Raw genomic sequence first — 25,459 nt, 5'->3', positions numbered from 1 at the left:
ACTAAGTATGTGGAAGTAGACTTACTTTGGGCATTTTACATTGAGCCATTGTACATCTTGCTCTAATACTGACCGACCCTTACCAACACTCGGCTTCGTTGCATCAGGTAAAACAACAGGTAAATCCTCTAGTGGTACTGGTACAGCCTGGATTCAGATTAAAAAAAAAAAATAGAGACATCTTAACACTACTGAAATACAGCACTGAAACAGTTATTAGAAATATTAAGAGTTGAACAAATCATATTCTTTCAAAAATAATACAGCTGTGAAATTTATAGCATTATAGGGTTGACAAAATTATTTCATTACAAAAGCTACAGCTATCACTGCAGGTAATTTATACCCACAAAAGGGAAGGCAAAATGTAGTGCCTCAAGGTTTGACCTTGACCTTGGATATATGAATCTGCGTCACGTGCTCTGCATGTGGTCTCAATGGGGTAAACAATGGATGTTACTTTCCAGAAGTTTATAAAATATGAAGTGGATGTGAAATAAAGCTAATTGACCCATGACCTACAAGTGACATTGACCTTGAACCTAATGACCTGGGTCAAGCACATCTCTTCCGGATGCTTGTTTTTACAAAATCGTTGACATGAAGGGGGCCAAGAAAACAGACAGAAAGACTGACTGGCCAACAGATGAACATAAGGCTCGAATGTAACTCCTTCATGTATTTGGGGGTATAATAGCAGATTGTATAATATGTTACAGGAATAGCCTTAGGAACACCTATATATATAGATTTACAGGTGTAGCCAAACTATACAATATCATCAAATACAGACCAACACAGAATGCATGTATCTTTCACCAAGAAATAACAAGAGCTGTCCGTCTCCTGGTGTAGACTTTGATGGTAAATAAGTATTTTAAGTTTCAAGTCAAAAGCTTTGATAGTAACAGCGATATTTGACTATATCAAAAAATTTAACCAAAAATTCTAAGTTAAAAAGGGGCATAATTCTGTCAAAATTCAAACCAGAGTTATGGGAATTGTGTCTCTTGGTGCAGACTTTGATTGTATATAACAATTTTGAGTTTCAAGTCAAAAGCTTAAATAGTAACAGAGATATTTGACTTTATCAAAAAAAATTTAAAAAATTCTAAGTTAAAAAGAGGCATAATTCTGTCAAAATTCAAATCAAGAGTTATGGGGATTGTTTCTCCTAGTGTAGACTTTGATGGTAAATAAATATTTTAAGTTTCAAGTCAATAGTTTTGATAGTAACAGAGATATTTGACTTTATCAAAAACTTTAACCAAAAATTCTAGGTTAAAAAGGGGCATAATTCTGTCAAAATTCAAATCAGAGTTATGGGGATTGTTTCTCCTAGTGAAGACTTTGATAATAAATAACTATTTTAAGTTTCAAGTCAATAGTTTTGATAGTAACAGAGATATTTGACTTTATCAAAAACTTTAACCAATGGCCACACCGACGCCGACACCGGGGCGAGTGCAATAGCTCTACTTTTTCTTCGGAAAGTCGAGCTAAAAAGGAATGAAAAAATGTTTCAAATGTGTAACATTTATAGCTCAATGCAGAATTATGACTTTTAAATCATTTTTCTGTTACAGCTCAATCATACCTTACATTTATCGCAGTGTATCACAGGTATCGGTGTACCCCAGTATCTCTGTCGTGATATTAACCAATCCTTGAGGTGGGAACTCATAGGATCACCTCCTATGCCTTTATCCTGTAGAAGCAAATCTTTAATTTTAATATCCCAGTTATATACACAACTGTCAGATCCAGTTTTTTCTTATACGAGACAATGCCATTGATATTATAAATGATTCTCAAGAAGTAGGGTGGTAATAGGAACTTCTTTATTATCTAAATATCTTGATTACTTTTGAATTTATCCTAAAAAAAAATTGATGGGGCATTTCGACCAACTTTGGCACTTTATTTTTAATGCAAAAGAAATCATTGCATAAAATCAACATTTCTGTGTAAAAATTTTGTAAAGTTTCCATAGGGGAAAAATAAATTATTGGCCACAAAATTGACGTCAAAATATTTGAAAATGCCAAAGATTCCTTTACCACCCTAGGATACCTTTAGAATGATGAACAACTTATCTCTGAATCTTGCAAAATAAAGCCCCAACTCAAAAAAAAACCTTGTTACAGATTAGGTGCATCAAACAGTATTCATGCATGCTGATAAAAATTTGGCTCATTTCATAGCTTTTAACCCTTAACCTGCTAAATTTCTAAAATGGACTGGTTCATCACTCAATTTGGGTAATACCATTTATTATTCGAAGGGGAGTTCACTGAAAATTTACTGACTGAATAGCAAACACTGCAGACCATGATCAGCCTGCACATCCATGCAATCTGATCATGATCTGCACTTTTATTTTTAGTAAGAACCCCTTTTAACAGTTAAAACTGAAAGACAGACAAGTCCATTTTAGAAATTCAGCCGGGTAAGGGTAAACATGGGTAGAGTATCACTAAACACTTAACTTACCCTTGCTGTTGACATAATTTTCTCAGCAGCATCTTTTCTCTTTAATCCATCCACCTGTTAATGTAACAGAAAACAAACTGATACTTAAAAGAGAAATGTTTCTCACTGAAAGCAAATAAACATTTATAATCAATAATGATATACATCAGCTGTTGGGCTGTCATTAAAATCAACATTTAATAAGTCAAGGTGCTACTGTGGATAATATATAATTTCAGGCATGGGTAGGCAACTGGGAAAGACCACCAACCTTACCATTTCCAGCAAGTAACCTGGATAACTTCACTCACACAAATTTGTTCGGTTAATGTCACATCAACACAATTATAGTTCCTATGGTGACATTCCAGCTTTTGATAGTTGAGGAAGACCCCAGGTGCCCCATCGTGCAGTATTTCATCACGGGCAGGCTCCTGGGTAGAACCATCAACCTTACATAAGCCAGCTGGATGGCTTCCTCATACCAAAATTCTATGTCCCCAAGCAAAGTTTGAAACAACATCAATGATTTATTTATTTATTTATTTATTTATTTGGGTTTTACGGCGCACCAACAAAGTATAGGTTATATGGTGCCAAACAGGACTACAAATTTTGGTTTCACATCTCATTTACATCGAAATAAAAACATGAGGTATGGAATCAAAATTTGCATACCTGCTGGAATCAGAGTTACAGCAAAACCAAGTGTCAAGACCCTATTAGTCGCCTCTTACAATCATGCAAGGGCAAGGCAGTGGTTCCAATTCTTTTCATACACAGATCGTCCCAGAACTACATGGGGCACAACATCAATGAGGGACAAGGTATTCGAAGTCTGCAACCTTCATAACTCGACCTATTCACCCACATAAAAGAATCTAATATCCCAAGAAAGTTTAAAACTTAATAACAATTATCCATTTCTCTTTATGAAGCCCAAAATTAAGTCAAAGTTCTATTTCTTACAATTGGATGAGAATTAACCAACACCTGGTTATCACTGGCTCCTGAAAAAACCTGTCTCCATGAGAAACCATGCATGTCTGCCACTTTTCTGTCAGTTTCAGATTCACATGGAATACCTAAAAATGCATTTATAAACTTCTTTGAATACCTTGTTTGCTTCTATCAAATACATTCAAAAAATTTATTTGTTAAATAAAAACTGGTAACTTGCTTTACTATCATGGCACAACGCCACCATGAAAGTTTGCTATATCTGAATTCGGCATTGTTTCACATTGTAGAATATTCACAATGTATGTTATACTTGTTAAACAACTAGGATAACGCTCTTTTTTGTCTCTGTTTTTATGAATACAAACAAGAGCAAAAAATCATTCACAAAAATTTCTGACTTTAAAACCACTGCATGAACTTGACTGGCTGTGAAAATTTGAATCTATGGTAGTTTGAGGCATCAGTGCTTTTAAATGAATAGTGGTAATAAGGTCCAACTTGTCAGAAAAAGACCTGCAATTCTTTCCAGGATGAAGTCAAAAGCAGAGTTACTTTTCAACCAGTTTTGTAAATATTTCCTGCTCAATTCAAAATATTTCAATAACTGTCTTCCTTGTGTATTAACAAGTAAGTGATTCGACTAAGAGGTACAAGTAATAAAGCATTTTGCACTAAATGTACAAAGTTTCACAGGCATAAAGCTTTTGTTCACTTTTAAGAAACATGGACACAATTTAGGTGACACCATAACTTTCCAGCTTTTGATGGAGGAGGAAGAAGCCAGGGTGCACATCTTGGTAAAACCACCATCTTGACATTAACCCTTAACCTGCTATATTTCTATAATGGGCTGGTCCATCTTTCAATTTGGACAGTACCACTTATTACTCAAAGGGGTTTTCACTGAAAATTTACTGACTGAATAGCGAACAGTGCAGACCATGATCAGACTGCACGGATGTGCAGGCTGATCTTGGTCTGCACTGGTCGCAAAGGCAGAATCATCTGGCGCCAGCAGGCTAAGAGCCACAGGATGACTTCCTCACACAGAAGAATTTTTCACCTCAAGCAAGGTTTCACACCCACAGCAGTGAGAGGTAAGTGATTCAAAGCCTGCTACTTTCACCACTCAGTCAAGAAGGCACAAACAAGAGGACCATGATGGTCCTGAATCGCTCACCTCTTCCCACATGACCCAGTTTTGAGTATGACGTCCTTTTTTCTATTATTTGACATAGTGACCTAGTTTTTGAGCTCATGTGACCCAGTTTTGAACTTGACCTAGATATTATCAAGATAAAAATTCTGACCAATTTTCATGAAGATCCATTGAAAAATATGGTCTCTAGAGAGGTCACAAGGTTTTTCTATTATTTGACCTATTGACCTAGTTTTCGAAGGTACGTGACCCTGTTTTGAACTTTATATAGATATCATCAAGGTGAACATTCTCACTAATTTCCATGAAGATCTCATGAAAAATATGGCCTCTAGAGAGGTCACAAGGTTTTTCTATTTTTATACCTACTGGCCTAGTTTTTGACCGCACGTGACCCAGTTTTGAAACTGACCTAGATATCATCAAGGTGAATATTCAGATCAATTTTCATGAAGATCCATTGAAAAATATGGCCTCTAGAGAGGTCAAAAGATATTAATAATTTTAGACCTACTGACCTAGTTTTTGATAGCAGTTGACCCAGTTTCAAATTTGACCTACATATCATAAAGATGAATATTCAGACCAACTTTCATACAGATCCCATGAAAAGTATGGCCTCTAGAGAGGTCACAAGGTTTTTCTATTATTTGACCTACTGACCTAGTTTTTTATGGCACATGACCCAGTTTCAAACTTGACCTAGATATCATCAAGATGAACATTCTGACCAATTTTTAGGGAGATCCATTCACAAGTATGGCCTCTAGAGAGGTCACAAGGTTTTTCTATTTTTAGACCTACTGACCTAGTTTTTGACCGCACATGACCCTGTTTCGAACTTGACCTAGATATCATCAAGATGAACATTCAGACCAATTTTCATAAAGATCCCATGAAAAATATGGCCTTTAGAGAGGTCATAAGGTCTTTCTATTATTTGACCTACTGACCTAGTTTTTGACGGCACGTGACCCACTTTCGAACTTGACCTAGATATCATCAAGGTGAACATTCTGACCAACTTTCATACAGATCCCATGAAAAATATGGCCTCTAGAGAGGTCACAAGGTTTTTCTATTATTTGACCTACTGACCTAGTTTTTGATGGCACGTGACCCAGTTTCGAACTTGACCTAGATATCATCAAGATGAACATTCTGACCAATTTTCATGAAGATCTCATGAAATATATGGCCTCTAGAGTGGTCACAAGGTTTTTCTATTTTTAGCCCTACTGACCTAGTTTTTGACCGCAGGTGATCCAGTTTCGAACTTGACCTAGATATCATCAAGATGAACATTCTGACCAACTTTCATACAGATCCCATGAAAAATATGGCCTTTAGAGAGGTCACAAGGTTTTTCTAATATTTGACCTACTGACCTAGTTTTTGACGGCACGTGACCCACTTTCGAACTTGACCTAGATATCATCAAGGTGAACATTCTGACCAATTTTCATGAAGATCTTGTGAAATATATGGCCTCTAGAGAGGTCACAAGGTTTTTCTATTTTTAGACCTACTGACCTAGTTTTTGATGGAACGTGACCCAGTTTCAAACTTGACCTAGATATCATCAAGGTGAACATTCTGACCAATTTTCATGAAGATCTTGTGAAATATATGGCCTCTAGAGAGGTCACAAGGATTTTCTATTTTTAGACCTACTGACCTAGTTTTTGATGGCACGTGACCCAGTTTCGAACTTGACCTAGATATCATCAAGATGAACATTCTGACCAACTTTCATAAAGATCCCATGAAAAATGTGACCTCTAGAGTGGTCACAAGCAAAAGTTTACGGACGGACGCACGGACGGACGACGGACACCGCGCGATCACAAAAGCTCACCTTGTCACTTTGTGACAGGTGAGCTAATAAGTTTGATTGGACTGAAGCAGAGGAAAATATTTCATGCATCTGTTCCTGGGGAAAAAATGTATGAATATTTATTTGATTTAGCTGTTACATCAAGGGCTAAATGGAAAACTGCCATTCATATTATTTAAAGAATCCTTATTTTAAGAAGTATATGAACACGTTTACCTAACAAGCTGTCATTGCTCTCCATGGATTCTTCCGACATTTTCGAGACAACCACTGGTACAGTCTCGCCTGTCAGTGGATGTATGGCTTGGATGTTCAACAATATTTCTCCTGCAATCAGAAAACAGGATTTTGCCTTTATTTATTTCATCAGGATTCAAGTCATGTTCATAATGGTGACTTTCTGGTTTTAATGGTGAAGGAAGACACTAGATGTTCACACAGATATTATTTCAACAATGGTTGGAACCTGGATACAACTAATGACTATCTGCAAACCAGTTCAATGGCTTCCTAGTATATAAAAGTTTAACATCCTGAATACAGTTAAAACCAAAGGATACAATGGAACAAGTAATTCAATGTCAACTGGGATTGTTGGTAAAATGACTATCAACAGAATTTCAAAAATTATTACTTTTTAATAAACATGAGTTAAATTTCTCCTCCACATGACATAAATCACAAATAAATGAGAATAAAATCATACATACCTTGTGCATCTGATGACTCTACTTTCTGAAATGGTAAAACATAACGTTCACTTTCTTCAACTGATATGGATTTATCAACATTTTTTACTATAAAATCAAATTGTAAAACTTCTTGGCCAAGCCAATCAGAAAGTGAATATTGCTGTAAATACAGGAATTTATTCAAGTATGAACAAACATTTCCCTACCTTACAGTAGTATTTTTCTTGGTTATATCTGTGACTGGTAGATAAAGCCACGTGTGAGATACCAAACACAGCCTCTGGTATATCTGTAAACACAGAGATAGGTTCCTCAAAATCTTCTCCGTCCCACTGTAACAAAATAATCAAAATGTATATGAGCCGTGCCATAAGAAAACCAACATAGTGGCTTTGCGACCAGCATGGATCCAGACCAGCCTGCGCATCCGCGCAGTCTGGTCAGGATCCATGCTGTTTGCTAACAGTTTCTCTAATTCCAATAGGCTTTGAAAGCGAACAGTATGAATCCTGACCAGACTGCACGGATGCGCAGGCTGGTCTGGATCCATGCTGGTCGCAAAGCCACTATGTTTGATTTCTCATGGCACGGCTCATATATTAGAATGAACAAAAATTATCCTATCAAAAAACTGTTCCTGTTTAATCTGACTGAATCTTAACTGACACACTTGAAGTCTGATGGAACTGTGTATGTAAATGTTATATCATTGCTCAACAGAAAACAATGAAATAGGTGCATAAATGTTTGATACTGTATCATTCTCTCAAGTTTTATTGAAATCTAACAGCAACTTGATATTGTCCGGACAATCATTTGTGATAGACAAATGGGCAGACATTAATGACATAAAGTGGTATAATTCTCATTTATAGTGAAACAAGAAAATTACCTTCAATGCAAAATCTAATCTGCACCCTGTGCATTCCCCTATCCATGTTTTCTGCATGTTTATAACATTTTTCCACAAGTCAGACCTCACTGTGTGTAATCCATCTAACAGAGACTGAAAAGTAAATTCACTGTAATATATGGACAAATTTGACCCTAACACATGAAGCGAGGGTACTAACTGCTCCAGGTCTGTGTGTGTGTTCGGGTTTAATGTCTTTTTCAACAATTTTTCAGTCATATAAATGACCGTGTCTAGTTGTAGCACTGCACACAATGTCCACCTTTATAGTGCTGTCTCAATGGAATATCACAACGTAGACAGGTGATACGATATCCTGTCCAGTCATATTATACTGACACCAAGGTGACCAGTCCTAGCACTATCCTCTTCATGTCTAGCGCCAAGCCAGGAAGCTACCAGTACTATTTTTTACGTTTTTGGTACGACATGGTCACGGATCGAACCCACGACCTCCTGCACTCAAAGCAGGCGCTCTACCACTAGGCTACCGAGGCAGTTGTGTTCCAGGCCTGCACTCAATTTAAAAATCACTGACACACTTCAAGTAATATGGAGGTTTTCCAGCTGTACTAGTTAAAGAAGACCCAAAAATACTCCTCTGAACATTATTCCTGGCCCAGGTTGGACACCTGGGTAGCAGCATCAACTTCTACAAGAAATCTGAAACTTAGTGCACTTTCCAGTAAATAACAGTGATAATGACCTCCTACACAAATCTAAAACAGGATTATGGAAACAGATCTGAACCAAAATGTGTGAGCCCTAATAAGTGTAAAATAGTGTCATCACAATCCCTCTGTCACTAACTACTTGATGTATACAAAAGTACATTAGAATTAAAACAAGAGGGCCAACATGGCCCTAGGTCGCCCACCTGAGAAACACACCGTAACAGTGTAAACATGTTTGACCTAGTGATTTCATGGAAACAAATATTCTGGCCAATTTGAATTAAGATTGGACCAAAAATGTGGTCCCTTGAGTTTAAACAAGTATTTTCTTAGATATGACCTAGTGACCTAGTTTTTTGACCCCAGATGACCCATATTCAAACTTGACCTAGATTTTATCAAGGCATTCATCATGACCAAATTTCATGAAGATCAATTGAAGAATACAGTCTCTATTGCATATAAAGGTTTTTCTTTGATTTGACCTATGACCTACTTTTTGACCCCAGATGACCCATATTCAAACTCGACCTAGATTTCATCAAGGCAGTCATTCTGACGTAACTTTATGAAGTCAATTGAAAAATACAGCCTCTATCGCATAAACAAGGTTTTTCTTTGATTTGACCTAGTGACCTAGTTTTTTATCCAAGATGGCCCAAATTCGAACTTGATCTAGATTTTATCAAGGCAATCATTCCGACCAAATTTCATGAAGATCAACTGAAAAATACAGCTTCTATCGCATGCATACACAAGGCTTTTCCTTGATTTGACCTAGTGACCTAGTTTTTGATCCCAGATGACCCATATTCAAACTTGACCTAGATTTCATCAAGGCAATCATTCTGATCAAATTTCATAAGGATCAATAAAACAAGAGGACCATGATGGTCCTGAATCGCTCACCTGTCCCCACATGACCCAGTTTTGAACTGAGTATGACGTTGTTTTTTCTATTATTTGAGATAGTGTCCTAGTTTTTGAGCTCATGTGACCCTGTTTTGAACCTGACCTAGATATCATCAAGATAAAAATTCTGACCAATTTTCATGAAGATCCATTGAAAAATATGGCCTCTAGAGAGGTCACAAGGTATTTTATTATATGACACTGACGGCACTAACCCAGTTTCAAACTTGACCTAGATATCACCAAGGTGAACATTCTGACCAATTTTCATGAAGATCCATTCGAAAGCATGGCCTCTAGAGAGGTCACAATATTTTCTATTTTTAGACATACTGACCTAGTTTTTGACCACAGTTGAGCCAGTTTGAACTTGACCTAGATATCACCAAGATGAACATTCAGGTCAACTTTCATACAGATCCCATGAAAAATACGGCCTCTAGAGAGGCCTCTATTTTTTTTGTTATTTGACCTACTGACCTAGTTATTGATGGCACGTGACCCAGTTTCAAACTTGACCTAGTTATCATTAAGGTGAACATGCAGACCATTTTTCATGAAGATCCATTCAAAAGTATGGCCTCTAGAGAGGTCACAAGGTTTTTCTATTTTTAGACATACTTACCTAGTTTTTGATCGCAGTTGACCCAGTTTCAAACTTGACCTAGGTATCATCAAGATGGACATTCAGACCAACTTTTGTACAGATCCCATGAAAAATATGGCCTCTAGAGAGGTCACAAGGTTTTTCTATTATTTGACCTACTGACCTAGTTTTTGAAGGCACGTGACCCAGTTTTGAACTTGACCTAGATATCATCAAGGTGAACATTCTGACCAATTTTCATAAAGACCCCGTGAAAAATGTGACCTCTAGAGTGGTTGACCCAGTTTCAAACTTGACCTATATATCATCATCATTCAGACCAACTTTCATACAGATCCCATGAAAAATATGGCCTCTAGAGAGGTCACAAGGTTTTTTCTATTTTCAGACCTACTGACCTAGTTTTTGACCGCACGTGACCCAGTTTCGAACTTGACCTAGATATCATCAAAGTGAACATTCTAACCAATTTTCATAAAGACCCCGTGAAAAATGTGACCTCTAGAGTGGTCACAAGCAAAAGTTTACAGACGGACTAAGGGACGGACGACGGACACTGCGCGATCACAAAAGCTCACCTTGTCACTTTGTGACAGGTGAGCTAAAAATACAGCCTCTATCGCATACACAAGGTTTTCTTTGATTTGAACTAGTGACCTACTTCTTGATCCCAGATGACCCATATTTAGACTTGACCTAGATTTCATCAAGACAATCATTCTGACAATATTTCATAAAAATCAATTGAAAAATACAGCCTCTATCACATACACAAGGCTTTTCCTTGATTTGACCTAGTGACCTAGTTTTTGACCCCAGATGACCCAATTTGGAACTCGGCCTAGATTTCATCAAGGTAATCATTCTGACCAATATTCATGAAGATCAATTGAAAAATACAGCCTCTATCACATACACAAGGTTTTTCCTTGATTTGACCTAATGACTTAGTTCTTGACCCCAGATGACCCATTTTCGATCTCGGCTTAGATTTCTTGAAGGTAATTATTCTGGCCAATATTCATGAAGATCAATTGAAAAATACAGCCTCTATCGCATACACAAGGTTTTTCCTTGATTTAAACTAGTGACCTAGTTTTTGACCCCAGATGACCCATTTTCGAACTCGGCCTAGATTTCATCAAGGTAATCATTCTGACCAATATTCATGAAGATCAATTGAAAAATACAGCCTCTATCGCATACACAAGGTTTTTCCTTGATTTGACCTAATGACTTAGTTCTTGACCCCAGATGACCCATTTTCGATCTCGGCTTAGATTTCTTGAAGGTAATTATTCTGGCCAATATTCATGAAGATCAATTGAAAAATACAGCCTCTATCGCATACACAAGGTTTTTCCTTGATTTGACCTAGTGACCTAGTTTTTGATCCCAGATGACCCATTTTCGAACTCGGCCTAGATTTCATCAAGGTAATCATTCTGACCAATATTCATGAAGATCAATTGCAAAATACAGCCTCTATCGCATACACAAGGTTTTTCCTTGATTTGACCTAGTGACCTAGTTTTTTACCCCAGATGACCCATTTTCGAACTCGGCCTACATTTCATCAAGGTAATCACTCTGACCAATATTCATGAAGATCAGTTGAAAAATACAGCCTCTACCGCATACACAAGCTAAATGTTGACAGACAACAGACAGACGACAGATGCCGGACATCGAGCGATCAGAAAAACTCACCTGAGCATTGCTAACAATACAAAATGTAAAGTGAGCGAATAATTATATGTACTGACAAAAATCACATTCTAAATTTCTGTTTTGACCTGAACTTCAGTCAGGTATATCACCTGTGCATACGCAGTGGTTTTAATATACCACTGTTTGAGGTAACGTTGTTCCACTTTGGCCCCCGATCTCCACGAGTGTCCCTCTTCATCCACCTGTTCATCAGCCAATACTGTTTCGTCTATTGGATCCCAGTTCACAATGGCCTAAAATACAAGACTATACCTCATTCCTATTGCCAATACAATTCCTATTGTAATGTTTATTCCTCATACTACAGATAAAACAAATTAATAAGATACAGAGAGAAATACTATACAATCAACATGCAACCACTTGTAAGCATCTTTTCTACAAAATGACCCCTGGAAATCCAGTTTAAAAGTTCTACTTTAACACATTCCATTAAATGACTTTTTCATTACTTTTTCAACATGTGACCATCTACAATATAAAACAGCCCAAGCACTTTATTAATAAGTTATCTGCAAAAGTATCTATTAAAACAACTGTGTACATCTGTTCTCAGGTGACATTATCACACCTGTCTAATTAACAGGCTATCAAGCAGTCAACTAGAAAAAAGTAGGGCTAAAAGTAGGAGCATTTTTTTTCTAAAGTAGGGTAAAAGTAGAGATTTTGTAAACAAAAAGTAGGGATAGTAGGTTTATTTTCTTACCTTTTGCGACACTAATCGGGCCAGGATCCAGAAAAATTTGAAAATTTGAGTGGGGGGGAGGGGGGGCACCAGTTTAGAACAAAAGATTGGTCTATTCTGTGTTTTCTTTATGTACCGTCTATTCTAAATGTTTGTTACAAGGCCATCACAGCAAAATAATTTCTTTTTAATTAACCTTTACCCAGCTAAATTTCTAAAATGGACTGGTCCATCATTCAATTTGGGCAGCACCATTTATTATTCAAAGGGGTGTTCACAAAAAATTTACTAACTGAATAGCGCAGTGCAGACCATGATCAGTCTGCACAGATGTGCAGGCTGACCTTGGTCTGCACTGGTCGCAAAAGGCAGAATCACTTGCTGTCAGCAGGCTAAGGGTTGAATAAAGATTCATTCATTTTTGATGAATATCTGCAACTCAGTTCTTTAAGATCCATTCATAATTAATGAGATTCTGTCTATAATATCAAGCACTGTTTATCACACTGGGTATTCATTCAAAAATATTATACAACTCCTACTGCAAAATGAGACTTTTCCAAACCTGTTTCTGATAAACTAGTCCTGCTTCATACATCTTCAGAAATATATACTGTGTCCACTTGTAGTAGGACGGGTCGCAAGTCGTCACCTCCTGGGAAATAAATATTCAGAATTACAGTTGGCACTGGCTGCAGATAATTGCCATTTGCTTGTATTTCTAATGGTCTCAAAATCATTCTTTAGAAGTCTTTACTTTGTGTAAAGTGTCCAAGTACAAAGTGTGCAACAATACATGTCTCTACATTACCAGCCTAAGTGTCCCCAAGCTTGAACCTAACAGATAACAAATGTTTTAACAGCACATATAACTCATATCTTCTTAAGACCTTAATCAGAGTTCATTGCAGACAAACAAACCAAATAATTCAGGACTTTTTAAAGACTTATTAAGGGCCTTGACCTTATTTTCCAGGACTAACTTTTCTATATTTCTATGAATACTAATATGAGCAGTGTGTTACTTCCATGAAATCTCATCTTTCAAAACAAGAGTTTTGGAGGTAAAGTTGTAGGTCAACCAAGAGTAGTAAAGTTTAATTATTTTTCGTCACCAACAGCAACCTTGCGAACAATATCCATATTTTGTGAATAACACAGTTCAAAATTTATTGTCAACATTGCTCAAATATGGGAACTTCATAAGTCATTTTTGTTCAAAATGTCAAACAATATGACAACCATAAAGGAAAGACTGAAAAAAGCTGAATTCAATCTTCATGTAGTGAAGAATGCACAAACTTAGAACCAGTCCAACCGTCCCAATGTTATCTTGACCCAGATACGAATAATGTATTTTAGCCGCTATACAAAAACAGCCACCAGATTGAACATATTATCTTTATAAGTATCTTTTTTCATCGTTTCTTCAGGCCCTTAATAAAAATTTCAAAACTTCCCTAATTCTAAGGACTTTCACTATATATTTCAGGACTTTTCAAGCATTTTTAAGATTAAGGAATAACTCTAAAGTACTTTCCTTCTAAGGACTTTTTAAGAACAGATATCAAATTTAAGCACTTCTTAAGTTTGTGTGAACACTGTTAATAAATATGGGGAAGTTGTCAATTACATAAAGAGATATAGTATGTATATGTAGTGAATCAAGGAAAACAAAAGTGTTTACTTGATGCCATTAACTACCTGAAACAACGAATTTAACACATAGTGTAAAATCATTTCATTTTGTGGGCATAAAATTTCAAGGTTTTGTTCAAAATGGCTATTTTGTGGGGATACGAATCATGCATTTTAACTTTTGAAGATAGAATGAAGTTAGATAATGAAGTTAGATTTTTATATATTCATTTAGGATTAAACTTTGTGGATTGGTGCAACCACGAAAGCCAAGAAAATTATTAGACAACGAAACCTGATGATTTTATAAACATGCAAGTATGTAACAGCAAGTGGTTCTTAATGACCCTATTGAATACTGGTACAGCTAGTTATAGTTATATCTTCCCTACAAAGATCTGCCCTTTTTCACTTTGTTAAGTTCTATCTAATTATAATTTATGTTGAAGTACATGCTTAAAGCACTAAAAAGCCTGTGAATATCTTATAAAGTGCATAATGAATAGAATGTTAAAATTTGTCCTTACCCGTTCCCAATCAAAAGCACAACACAGGTTCTTCAACTGTTCTTTCATTGTGGAGATATTGCTGAAAATAAAAATTTACCTAATATAACATTTAAAACATATGGTGTAATTACATAATTTCATTAACACAAAATTTTACCCTTTCTCCTAACAAGAGCTTTATAAATACTTTGATAGGAATTTTACAAGAGCTGCCGGAATGATAATTTCTCAGCAAAGATAATTATTGAGAAAACTTGCCACTTGTTTCTATAAAATCTCGATCATTCTTCAATAAGCTGGTGCTAATTCCTATAAAGTTCTGCTACTAACTTCCATGTCCAGTCTCTTGGATGTAAATTTTAGTTTTGGAACTTACCTGTAAGTCCAATTCCTTGGCTGTTAATTACAGTTTTGTAACTTACCTGTAAGTCCAGTCTCGAGGATGCAAGTCTCTCTCTATTGCAGCATTTTCTGCTGGCAAACCAAAGGCATCCCAACCCATTGGGTGAATCACCTGCAACAAAAATATCACACACATATCAACTTACATATTGGGATAAACATTTTTAAACTAGCTTAAAATGGGGAACTAATGCTAATGTTGAACGGTGGATTAAAACTAGTTTAAAATGGTGAAAATGCTGAACTAATAGCTAATGCATTTTTTAGAGTTGATCAGGTTAACTCTGAATGGTTGAGTAATTGTAATTTTCACGGTGGGCTAATGGTGATTTTTCTACTGGACTTATGCTACCTTTGAGTGGAAGACTAATGATAGTTATGAATGGCAGACTTATGCTACCTTTGAGTGGAAGACTAATGACAGTTATGAATGGCAGACTTATGCTACCTTTGAGTGGAAGACTAATGACAGTTATGAATGGCAGACTTATGCTACCTTTGAGTGGAAGACTAATGACAGTTATGAATGGCAGACTTACGCTACCTTTGAGTGGAAGACTAATGACAGTTATGAATGGCAGACTTATGCTACCTTTGAGTGGAAGACTAATGATAGTTATGAATGGCAGACTTATGCTACCTTTGAGTGGAAGACTAATGATAGTTATGAATGGCAGACTTATGCTACCTTTGAGTGGAAGACTAATGATAGTTATGAATGGCAGACTTATGCTACCTTTGAGTGGAAGACTAATGAGAGTTATGAATGGCAGACTTATGCTACCTTTGAGTGGAAGACTAATGATAGTTATGAATGGCAGACTTATGCTACCTTTGAGTGGAAGACTAATGACAGTTATGAATGGCAGACTTATGCTACCTTTGAGTGGAAGACTAATGATAGTTATGAATGGCAGACTTATGCTACCTTTGAGTGGAAGACTAATGATAGTTATGAATGGCAGACTTATGCTACCTTTGAGTGGAAGACTAATGATAGTTATGAATGGCAGACTTATGCTACCTTTGAGTGGAAGACTAATGATAGTTATGAATGGCAGACTTATGCTACCTTTGAGTGGAAGACTAATGATAGTTATGAATGGCAGACTTACGCTACCTTTGAGTGGAAGACTAATGACAGTTATGAATGGCAGACTTATGCTACCTTTGAGTGGAAGACTAATGATAGTTATGAATGGCAGACTTATGCTACCTTTGAGTGGAAGACTAATGATAGTTATGAATGGCAGACTTATGCTACCTTTGAGTGGAAGACTAATGATAGTTATGAATGGCAGACTTATGCTACCTTTGAGTGGAAGACTAATGATAGTTATGAATGGCAGACTTATGCTACCTTTGAGTGGAAGACTAATGATAGTTATGAATGGCAGACTTATGCTACCTTTGAGTGGAAGACTAATGATAGTTATGAATGGCAGACTTATGCTACCTTTGAGTGGAAGACTAATGATAGTTATGAATGGCAGACTTATGCTACCTTTGAGTGGAAGACTAATGATAGTTATGAATGGCAGACTTATGCTACCTTTGAGTGGAAGACTAATGATAGTTATGAATGGCAGACTTATGCTACCTTTGAGTGGAAGACTAATGATAGTTATGAATGGCAGACTTATGCTACCTTTGAGTGGAAGACTAATGATAGTTATGAATGGCAGACTTATGCTACCTTTGAGTGGAAGACTAATGATAGTTATGAATGGCAGACTTATGCTACCTTTGAGTGGAAGACTAATGATAGTTATGAATGGCAGACTTATGCTACCTTTGAGTGGAAGACTAATGATAGTTATGAATGGCAGACTTATGCTACCTTTGAGTGGAAGACTAATGATAGTTATGAATGGCAGACTTACGCTACCTTTGAGTGGAAGACTAATGATAGTTATGAATGGCAGACTTATGCTACCTTTGAGTGGAAGACTAATGATAGTTATGAATGGCAGACTTATGCTTATTTTAGATGGTGGACTAATGCTAATGTTGAATGGCTGACAAATGCTAATTTTTATAGCGGACTTCGGTTAATTTTGAATGGTGGACTTATGCTTTTTTTGGATGGCTGTTTGCCTTGCTGCCACTAACATACTTGACCTTTTAGAAATAGATATCTACAACTTTGGATAACATACTCTTATCCCTCAGAGGCATCTATTTGCTGAAAGCAAAAAATCGGGTATAAGCGACCACTTTAACTGCTGTAAAGGAGTAGTATGAACACCTATACCATGTAACCCTTGTTGAAATACATTAGATTCATTGTAAGCATGGAATAGTGGCTGATAACCAAGCTCACCTCAATAATGTCTCAATTCTCAATAATCAGATGCCTTATCTTGCAGTAAATGGGGAGAGCAAAACATGGTTTAGTGGAGAATTCGATTCCACAACCAGGTAAATTTTCTCTGTGAAGATCTTATAATGGAAGTAAATACAGGTATTTTTGCCCAGCAGGTAATTGTCATTTATTTGTTAAGTACTGATATGAAATCCAGGTAAACTGACCTGCATATAATTTAAATATTTCTGAAAATATTGCAAATTCATGATTATAACATGTGTATTAGCAAGATCAACAAACCTTATGTCCAAGCATCCTATGGTACCTGGCCACAACATCACTGATGGTGTAAACACGCACATGACCCATGTGCAGCTTACCACTAGGGTACGGAAACATTGAAAGGACGTAAAACTTCTCACCTTCACCCTAAAAGCAATTACAGAAATTTCATTGCTACGGCAAATTTAACAAGAGCACCGCCCTGCAGGTGCAGACGCTCATCTAATTGTTTGTCTCTGTATAATAGAAATATTGTCCAACCCATGAAGTCCAAAAGGGGTAATTATTCTTGCAAAAAGCAGGATGGAGTTATGTTTCTTGCTGTACAGAGTCAGCTATTGATGGTGAACAAGTGTTGCAAGCTTTAAAGCAATAGCTTTGATAGTTTAGGAGAAAAGCTGATCTAAACATAAAACTTAACCAGGCAACGCCGACGCAGACACCGACGCCGATCAAGTGATGACAATAACTCGTCACTTTTTTTTCAAAAAATCAGATGAGCTAAAAACAGCGAAATCCAGATTAAAATTGCAACATCCGTAAGTTACAACTGTTAATTACTATATGAAAACAATGTGTTTTGTTTGGTTTTAATTCATGATGACACACTTGAGATTAGGTGGTGACTTTCAATGATGAACAGATACACCAGATGCTCCTCCACGCCCTATTTCATGCACAAGCAGCATCGTAGGTTCTGAAACCTGTCATAGTTATAAATTCTGCTGTTCACTCAACAAATCTGATTTATCATTGTACAGTCAAACTTTGTTCTCTCCAACTCCGTTAAATTGAGCTCCACCCTTCGCTCGAACTTATCATCAGGTCCTGACAACATCCCTGTATAATATTAATGTTTATCACGTTTGACGTCGCAGGAGTGAAATAAAGCCACTAGTGTAATAAAGCTTTGACGTTGACGTCGTTTATTTGTAGGAGACGTCAAGCGAATTTACTTGGTCTATAATGGTAAAGAAAGAAGAAATTTTGATGTTTCAACAGGAAAAGCTTACATGACTTGTGATAAAAACATCTGTGTCTGTCCACAATGAATTTATTAAACTCGTTAAATAAAATTGATAAAATGCTCAGCAGAGCCTCGCATCTTATTTTATTCAACTCATTTAATAAATTCAGTATGAAAAGACACTCATGTAATATCCTCTATATATTGTTCTCTGTTTTTGGGGTTCACATCTGAAAGCTATATACCTCTGTCTGTTCACTATTTTCCTTTATTTCACTGTTAAGAAGTCTAAAAACTGCATACCTACACATGTTCTGAGTTTTTATTGAGTTTTTCTCTACATCACTGTTGTGAAGTCTGAAAGCTATATACACGTAACTCTATCTGTTCAGTTTTTCTCTATATCACTCTTGTAAAGTCTGACAGCTATATCTCTACATCTGTTCACATTTTTTCTCTTTAACAAAGCTACATACCTCTGTCTGTTCACAATTTTTCTGTATGTCATACTTGTGAAGCCTCTCTTTCCAGATTTCTTCTATCTCCAATATTTGTTCTTTATTCAACCTAAAAGCCTGAAAGAAAGTCATTATTGTAAGCTTAACATTAATTGAGTCAAAGATTAGAAATTGAAAGCAATAGAAATGTCCGCAGGATGAACGAGGGTCCAACAATAAGTCTTTTTGTTAAAAGGCAGCAATTATGCTAATAGCTATAGCTCTTAAATCATTTTCAAGAAAACCGAAAAAAAAATATATCCGAATGAAGTACCTTTCAAATACAAGTTGCTTCTGACATCGTTCAATCGAGCATGAACCTTTACTACCAAATATGACTTGAAATATACCTCCGAATTTGTAAAAACGAAAATCTGCTCTGTGAGCTTCTTCTGATGTATATTATTATTATACCAGATTTATATAGCGCCCTTTTCATGATAAACACGTTCAAAGGCGCTTTACATACTGCAAACGCAGCCACACAGGGTGCGAAACTCATCCTCTACTAGTACAGACACAGAGCGATCTGACCAGAGGGACAGAGTGAGATAAAGCCCCCAGAACAGATAAAGAGAAATCCTTTGTAGATACAGGCCTGTCCGGCTATCTTAGCCTAGCTCTTTGAGAATAGACAGTCTGGTTCTTTAACGTGCCCGGTGTATAGCACCGATACACGCAAAGCTGTCTTTCCTGGGAAGAACCAGTACAGGCCTCTAGTTAGGTGGGAGACACTCAAGAATATCTCAGAAATTTCCAGTGCCTGGACTGGGATTCGAACCCCGGACCTCTGGATTGACAGTCAAGCGTGTTACCACTAGACAACCGGCCCACCTAGTATAAAGTGTACCTACCCATTTTCCAGTCTTTTCATACAGTGAAGCTGGAACACACAGGTTACGAAGTTGCTGCACGTTGATCAGCGTATGTTTCAGCACGCTCCATGTCACATTTGGCACAGAGTTTAGAAGTTTCATTCTTTAAGTCTACAATCAAAAAACAACAGTGTATAAAACAATCACTTTTTAACGTAAATAAGAATCCGTAACCATCTTTTTTGACCTTCTAAGACAGTTAATCTTTGAAAATGAATTTAAAAAAGTTTATATTTTGAATGAAATTTTATGCTTTTATTAAGAACAATTTTGCCTGCATTCGTCAAATTTCTAGACTACTTGTGACCTTGACCTTTGCTTTACCAAACTGACTGCATGTGATACACGTTTTCATCTTGCTTAGCACTTGTGTAAAGTTTCAACTGAATATCTTGAATCAGTTTAAAGTTAAAGCCGAGACACAAAGTAGTTGAACATAAATTCGTAATAACATAAAGACTGTGTCAATGTCTGTTCGGATTTAGCATCTTGTTTCAATTATATAAAGTTTAACCCTTACCATGCTGGACAGGATTGGTTCTGCCTTTGCGGCCAGTGCAGATCATGATCTGCACTGTTCGCTTTCAGCCAGTATCTTTTGGGTAAGCACCCTTTTTAACAGTTAACTCCTTGGGGCGGATATGCGACTAAAGGCGCTATATTTTCCACCCCTGTAGCGTCGATATCCGACTATACGCGTGTTATCAGGACTCCCCAAGACGGCGATCGACGAGTATAGTCGCGGCACCAAGATCATGCTGATTGCGTCACATACTTGTTAATTTTTGATAATCCTGATAAAAGCAAAATCATTTTGCATACTGGCTATTATTTCTTAGATGTTATAATTATTAATTATGCTAATAATTAGTTTCCTTGTTAAAATAAATGTTTGTAAATATGCGGTAAAGGAAATAAAAAAAAGACGAACTCCGCTGTGTTTCGTTCATACTGTATTTGAAAAGATTTAAATAATGTCGGCTGCCAGAGATATTTCTTTTTTTCTTACATTGAAGAAAATATTCATTATCATGCTGCTTTTGACGTATCAGTTCCGTCGGATCATGATTCCGACGATGAAATTTCATTATCAGAGAAATGAATGGTCGAAAAATGTTAAGTTTTAGAAAGCTGAAATATTCATACACTTACGTCGCATTAAATTCAAATGGATAACAAGAGCTGTCGGATGACAGCGCGCTCGACTATTCCAATTGATTGAAGAATGGGGTCAAAATATTTCCATAGATTTTCAGACAAAAGAAAAAAATGGATTAAACAAAATTTTTCCTGTATTTGTGGATTTCGATTAGTCTTGCACTAAGTGGCAATGTGTGACCATGATGGCAAATATGTTATTAAGTTATATGTTAGGCAAACACAGACTTGTATGAAAAGTTTAACTAATTTCCAAGTCCAAAAAGGGTCATAATTCAGTCAAAATAGTTGACAGAGTTATGTACACTTGCCTACAGATGGAAATCATGTTGATATACTAGTGTTAACAGTTTCAAAGCCACAGTTCAAATATTTTGACAAAAATGTCAAAGTCCAAAAAGGGCCATAATTCAGCCAAAATAGTTGTCAAGAGTTATGTACTCTTGCCTGCAGATGGAAATCATAATGATAAACAAGTGTTTAAAGTTTAAAAGCCATATGTCAAATAGTCTTGACAAAACATGGACATATATGAAAACAGAACCAATTTCCAAGTTCAAAAAGGGCCATAATTCAGCCAAAAAAGAAGACAGAGTTATGTACTTTTGCCTATTGATAGAGACTACAATACTGAACAAGATATAAAAGTTTCAAAGCCATATGTCAAACACTTTACACAAAATATAAACTGGTACGAAAAACTTAACCAAGACTTCTAAGTCAGAAGGGGCCATAATTCAGCCAAAATGCTTGATGGAGTTATGTACTCTTGCCTACAACTGGATATGGTGATGGTAAACAAGTGTTGAAAGTTTCAAAGCTTTATCTCAAAAGACTTTGTCAAAATGTAGACTGGTACGAAAAACTTAACCAAGATTTCTAAGTAAACAAGAGATCACAGAGTGATCTTGGCGCCCACCAATGTACCATTTTTGAGTGTTCCAAATTTCAAGACTTACTGACTAGCTCAAGGTCAAATTTCATTTCCGTACACAACACTTTGCATGTGGTCCAAATTCGAAAGCTGTAGCTTGAGAAATGTGAAAGTAGGTCACTAGATCAATTTCAAGGACGAAACGTGAAAGTAGGTCACTAGGTCAAAATCAAGGTCAAATTACACTTCAGAACACAAATTTATGCATGTGGTCCAAATTTAAAGCCTGTACCTTCAAAAATGTGAAAGTAGGTCACTAGGTCAATGTCAAGGTCAAAGTTTGTTTCGGTACACAATCCTATGCATGTGGTCTAAATTTGAAGCCGGTAGCTACAGAAATGTGAAAGTAGGTCACTAGGTCAATCTTAAGGTCAAAGTTCATTTCGGTACACAAAACTATGCAAGTGGTCCAAATTTGAAGGCTGTAGCTCGAGAAATGTGAAAGTAGGTCACTAGGTCAAAATCAAGGTCAAATTTTATTTCGGAACACAGAACTATGCATGTGTTCCAAATTTGAAGCCTGTACCATCAAAAATGTGAAAGTAGGTCACTAGGTCAATGTAAAGGTCAAAGTTTGTTTCGGTACACAAAACTATGCATGTGGTCCAAATTTGAAGGCTGTAGGTTGAGAAATGTGAAAGTAGGTCAGTAGGTCAAAATCAAGGTCAAATTCCAATTCGGAACACAGAACTATGCATGTGGTCCAAATTTGAAGCCTGCACCTTCAAAAATGTGAAAGTAGGTCACTAGGTCAAAGTCAAGGTCAAAGTTTTTTTCAGTGCACAAAACTATGCACGTGGTCCAAATTTGAAGGCTGTAGCTACAGAAATGTGAAAGTAGGTCACTAGGTCAAAATAAAGGTCAACTCATGTCAAGGTTCATCTTGCCACTCAAAACCATACAGGTAGTCCAAACTTGAATGTTGTAGGTTATTGACAAGAAGATTTGTAAATCTTTTCCCTATATAAGTCTATATGAACCATGTGACCCCCCAGGGCGGGGCCATATTTGACCCTAGGGGGATAATTTGAACAAACTTGGTAGAGAACCACTAGATGATGCTACATTACAAATGCCAAAGCCCTAGGCTTTGTGGTTTGGACAAGAAGATTTTCAACGTTTTTCCCTATGTAAGTCTATGTAAACCATGTGACCCCCGGGGCGGGGCCATATTTGACCCTAGGGGGATAATTTGAACAATCTTAGTAGAAGATCACTAGTTGATGTCATATACAAAATATCAAAGCCCTAGGCCCTGTGGTTTTGAACAAGAGGTTTTTCAAAGTTTTTCCCTATATAAGTCTATATAAACCATGTGACCCCCGGGGCGGGGCCATATTAGACCCCAAGGAAATATTTTGAGTCATCTTGGTAGAGGACCACTAGATGATGCTTCATACCAAATATCAAAGCCCTAGGCTCTGTGGTTTTGGACAAGAAGATTTTCAAAGTTTTTCCCTATATAAATCTATGTAAACTATAGAAATAAACAAAGGGCCATAACTTACTAAAAAATTGTTGAACCAGTTTGATTTTCAGGGGGACACAACTAGGGTACCAATACATCATTCTGACAAAGTTTGGTCAAAATCCCCCAGGTAGTTTATGAGGAGATGCGATAACGAGAAATTGTTAACGGACGGAAGGACAGACGGACTGACGGACTGACGGACGGACGGAAGGACGACGGACCACGGACGCAGAGTGATTTGAATAGCCCACCATCTGATGATGGTGGGCTAAAAAGGGGCAATAATTCAACCAAAATGCTTGATGGAGTTATGTACTCTTGCCTACAACTGGACATGATGATGGTAAACAAGTGTTGAAAGTTTCAAAGCTTTATCTCAAAAGACTTTGCCAAAATATGAACTGGTACGAAAAACTTAACCAAGATTTCTAAGTCAAAAGGGGCCATAATTCAGTCAAAATGCTTGACAGAGTTATATACTCTTGCCTATAACTGGACATGGTGATGGTAAACAAGTGTTGAAAGTTTCAAAGCTTTATCTCAAAAGACTTTGTCAAAATGTGGACTGGTACGAAAAACTTAACCAGGGTGTGACGCCGACGCCGACGCCATGGTGAGTAGGATAGCTCTACTTATTCTTCGAATAGTCGAGCTAAAAATAACACAGCAAAACAAGTTTCATACATAAAAATATGTGTAAATAAACGCTTTTTGTAAATGTAATAATTATTAAAAGATGGGTGTAAATATTACAACTTAACTGTCTCAGTGCGAGTCACACAACGTTTGTGTACATGTTAAGAAATTAATTATACATCAAAATAAACCATCGATATTCACTCAAAAATGAGTGTTATTTTTTAGTAATCCTGATGTAAATACTCTGTGTCAATGTATTTCTATTTATTGGAATTTAATGTGTTTACATGTGAAAAAAAAGTAATAAAATCGAAAATGTTCAAATATTTATTAAACGCAGTGTAAAAATGGTGAATGTTTCGAAGTGAAATTATTATTCTATTTGGATATAACATACGGACGAAAGTGGATATATATAAATATTTGTTCAAACTTGGAAGATTTTATAAGTATAGTTTGATTTAAACCAATGTTAATAATATTTCCATGCATGATTTCAATTGACTGCATGCGAGTGTGATTATGATAAGATCAGATAATATTCTTCGACGTCAGGTGGCAATTCTTATCTCGCCGCAGCATGTATATTATGATATCGGCCTCAGGGAGTTAATGGTACTGTCCAAATTGGAAGATGTACAAGTGCATTATAGAAATTTAGCAGGGTAAGGGTTAAACAACAGTATCTACTTGTAGCAGTGACCACTAGTTCTGGCTACCATCACTTAACTGAGGCTATACTTATTTTCAGATGGTCACGTTCATTTAGTGATGGCATATCTCTATTTTGTACCTAACCAGTGTCAAACCAGGACATCTGCACATTGGCACAGGGATATTTTTGAATATCAAGATGAACATTTTGTATTTATGAATTTAATTGAATTATAAATATTACAATTTTCAACAAAAAGCATAAATAACGTATTTTAGAAAGCCAGTTTGAATTCACAAAAAGGTCAATAAATAACGATTCTATACTGCCTACTTGTGTTAAAAATAGAGTATCTTCGCATGAACACCCAAAAAAAAGTTTCATTTCTCATATTTACATTATATTTCCCTTCCATTTTTAAACAAGATTATATTATAAATTGCACACATATTGTTGCATTTAACATTAAAATCAGCTTC

General features: G+C 36.5%; 1 protein-coding gene across 2 annotated transcripts in view; it reads right to left on the bottom strand.

The window, feature by feature from the left end:
- The window catches only part of LOC123550460 (probable leucine--tRNA ligase, mitochondrial), a 61,527-nt gene that overhangs the window by 21,562 nt on the left and 14,506 nt on the right, over positions 1-25,459 (bottom strand). For both annotated transcript variants that reach the window (XM_053546050.1, XM_053546049.1), the window contains exons 2-16: positions 20,103-20,234; positions 19,228-19,326; positions 17,803-17,931; positions 15,215-15,306; positions 14,811-14,871; positions 13,211-13,300; positions 12,050-12,193; positions 8,016-8,129; positions 7,330-7,455; positions 7,142-7,166; positions 6,648-6,758; positions 3,442-3,557; positions 2,494-2,547; positions 1,598-1,708; positions 26-147 (exon numbers count right to left, since the gene is read on the bottom strand). In XM_053546050.1, the coding sequence (XP_053402025.1) occupies positions 26-147; positions 1,598-1,708; positions 2,494-2,547; positions 3,442-3,557; positions 6,648-6,758; positions 7,142-7,166; positions 7,330-7,455; positions 8,016-8,129; positions 12,050-12,193; positions 13,211-13,300; positions 14,811-14,871; positions 15,215-15,306; positions 17,803-17,931; positions 19,228-19,326; positions 20,103-20,225 (1,517 nt within the window). In that variant the 5' untranslated portion in view covers positions 20,226-20,234. The remainder of the gene's footprint in view (positions 1-25; positions 148-1,597; positions 1,709-2,493; positions 2,548-3,441; positions 3,558-6,647; positions 6,759-7,141; positions 7,167-7,329; positions 7,456-8,015; positions 8,130-12,049; positions 12,194-13,210; positions 13,301-14,810; positions 14,872-15,214; positions 15,307-17,802; positions 17,932-19,227; positions 19,327-20,102; positions 20,235-25,459) is intronic.

The sequence above is a fragment of the Mercenaria mercenaria genome, chromosome 6 (genome assembly GCF_021730395.1).
Source record: "Mercenaria mercenaria strain notata chromosome 6, MADL_Memer_1, whole genome shotgun sequence".
Taxonomy (NCBI): domain Eukaryota; kingdom Metazoa; phylum Mollusca; class Bivalvia; order Venerida; family Veneridae; genus Mercenaria; species Mercenaria mercenaria.
This window is presented reverse-complemented; position numbering and strand designations above follow the sequence as displayed.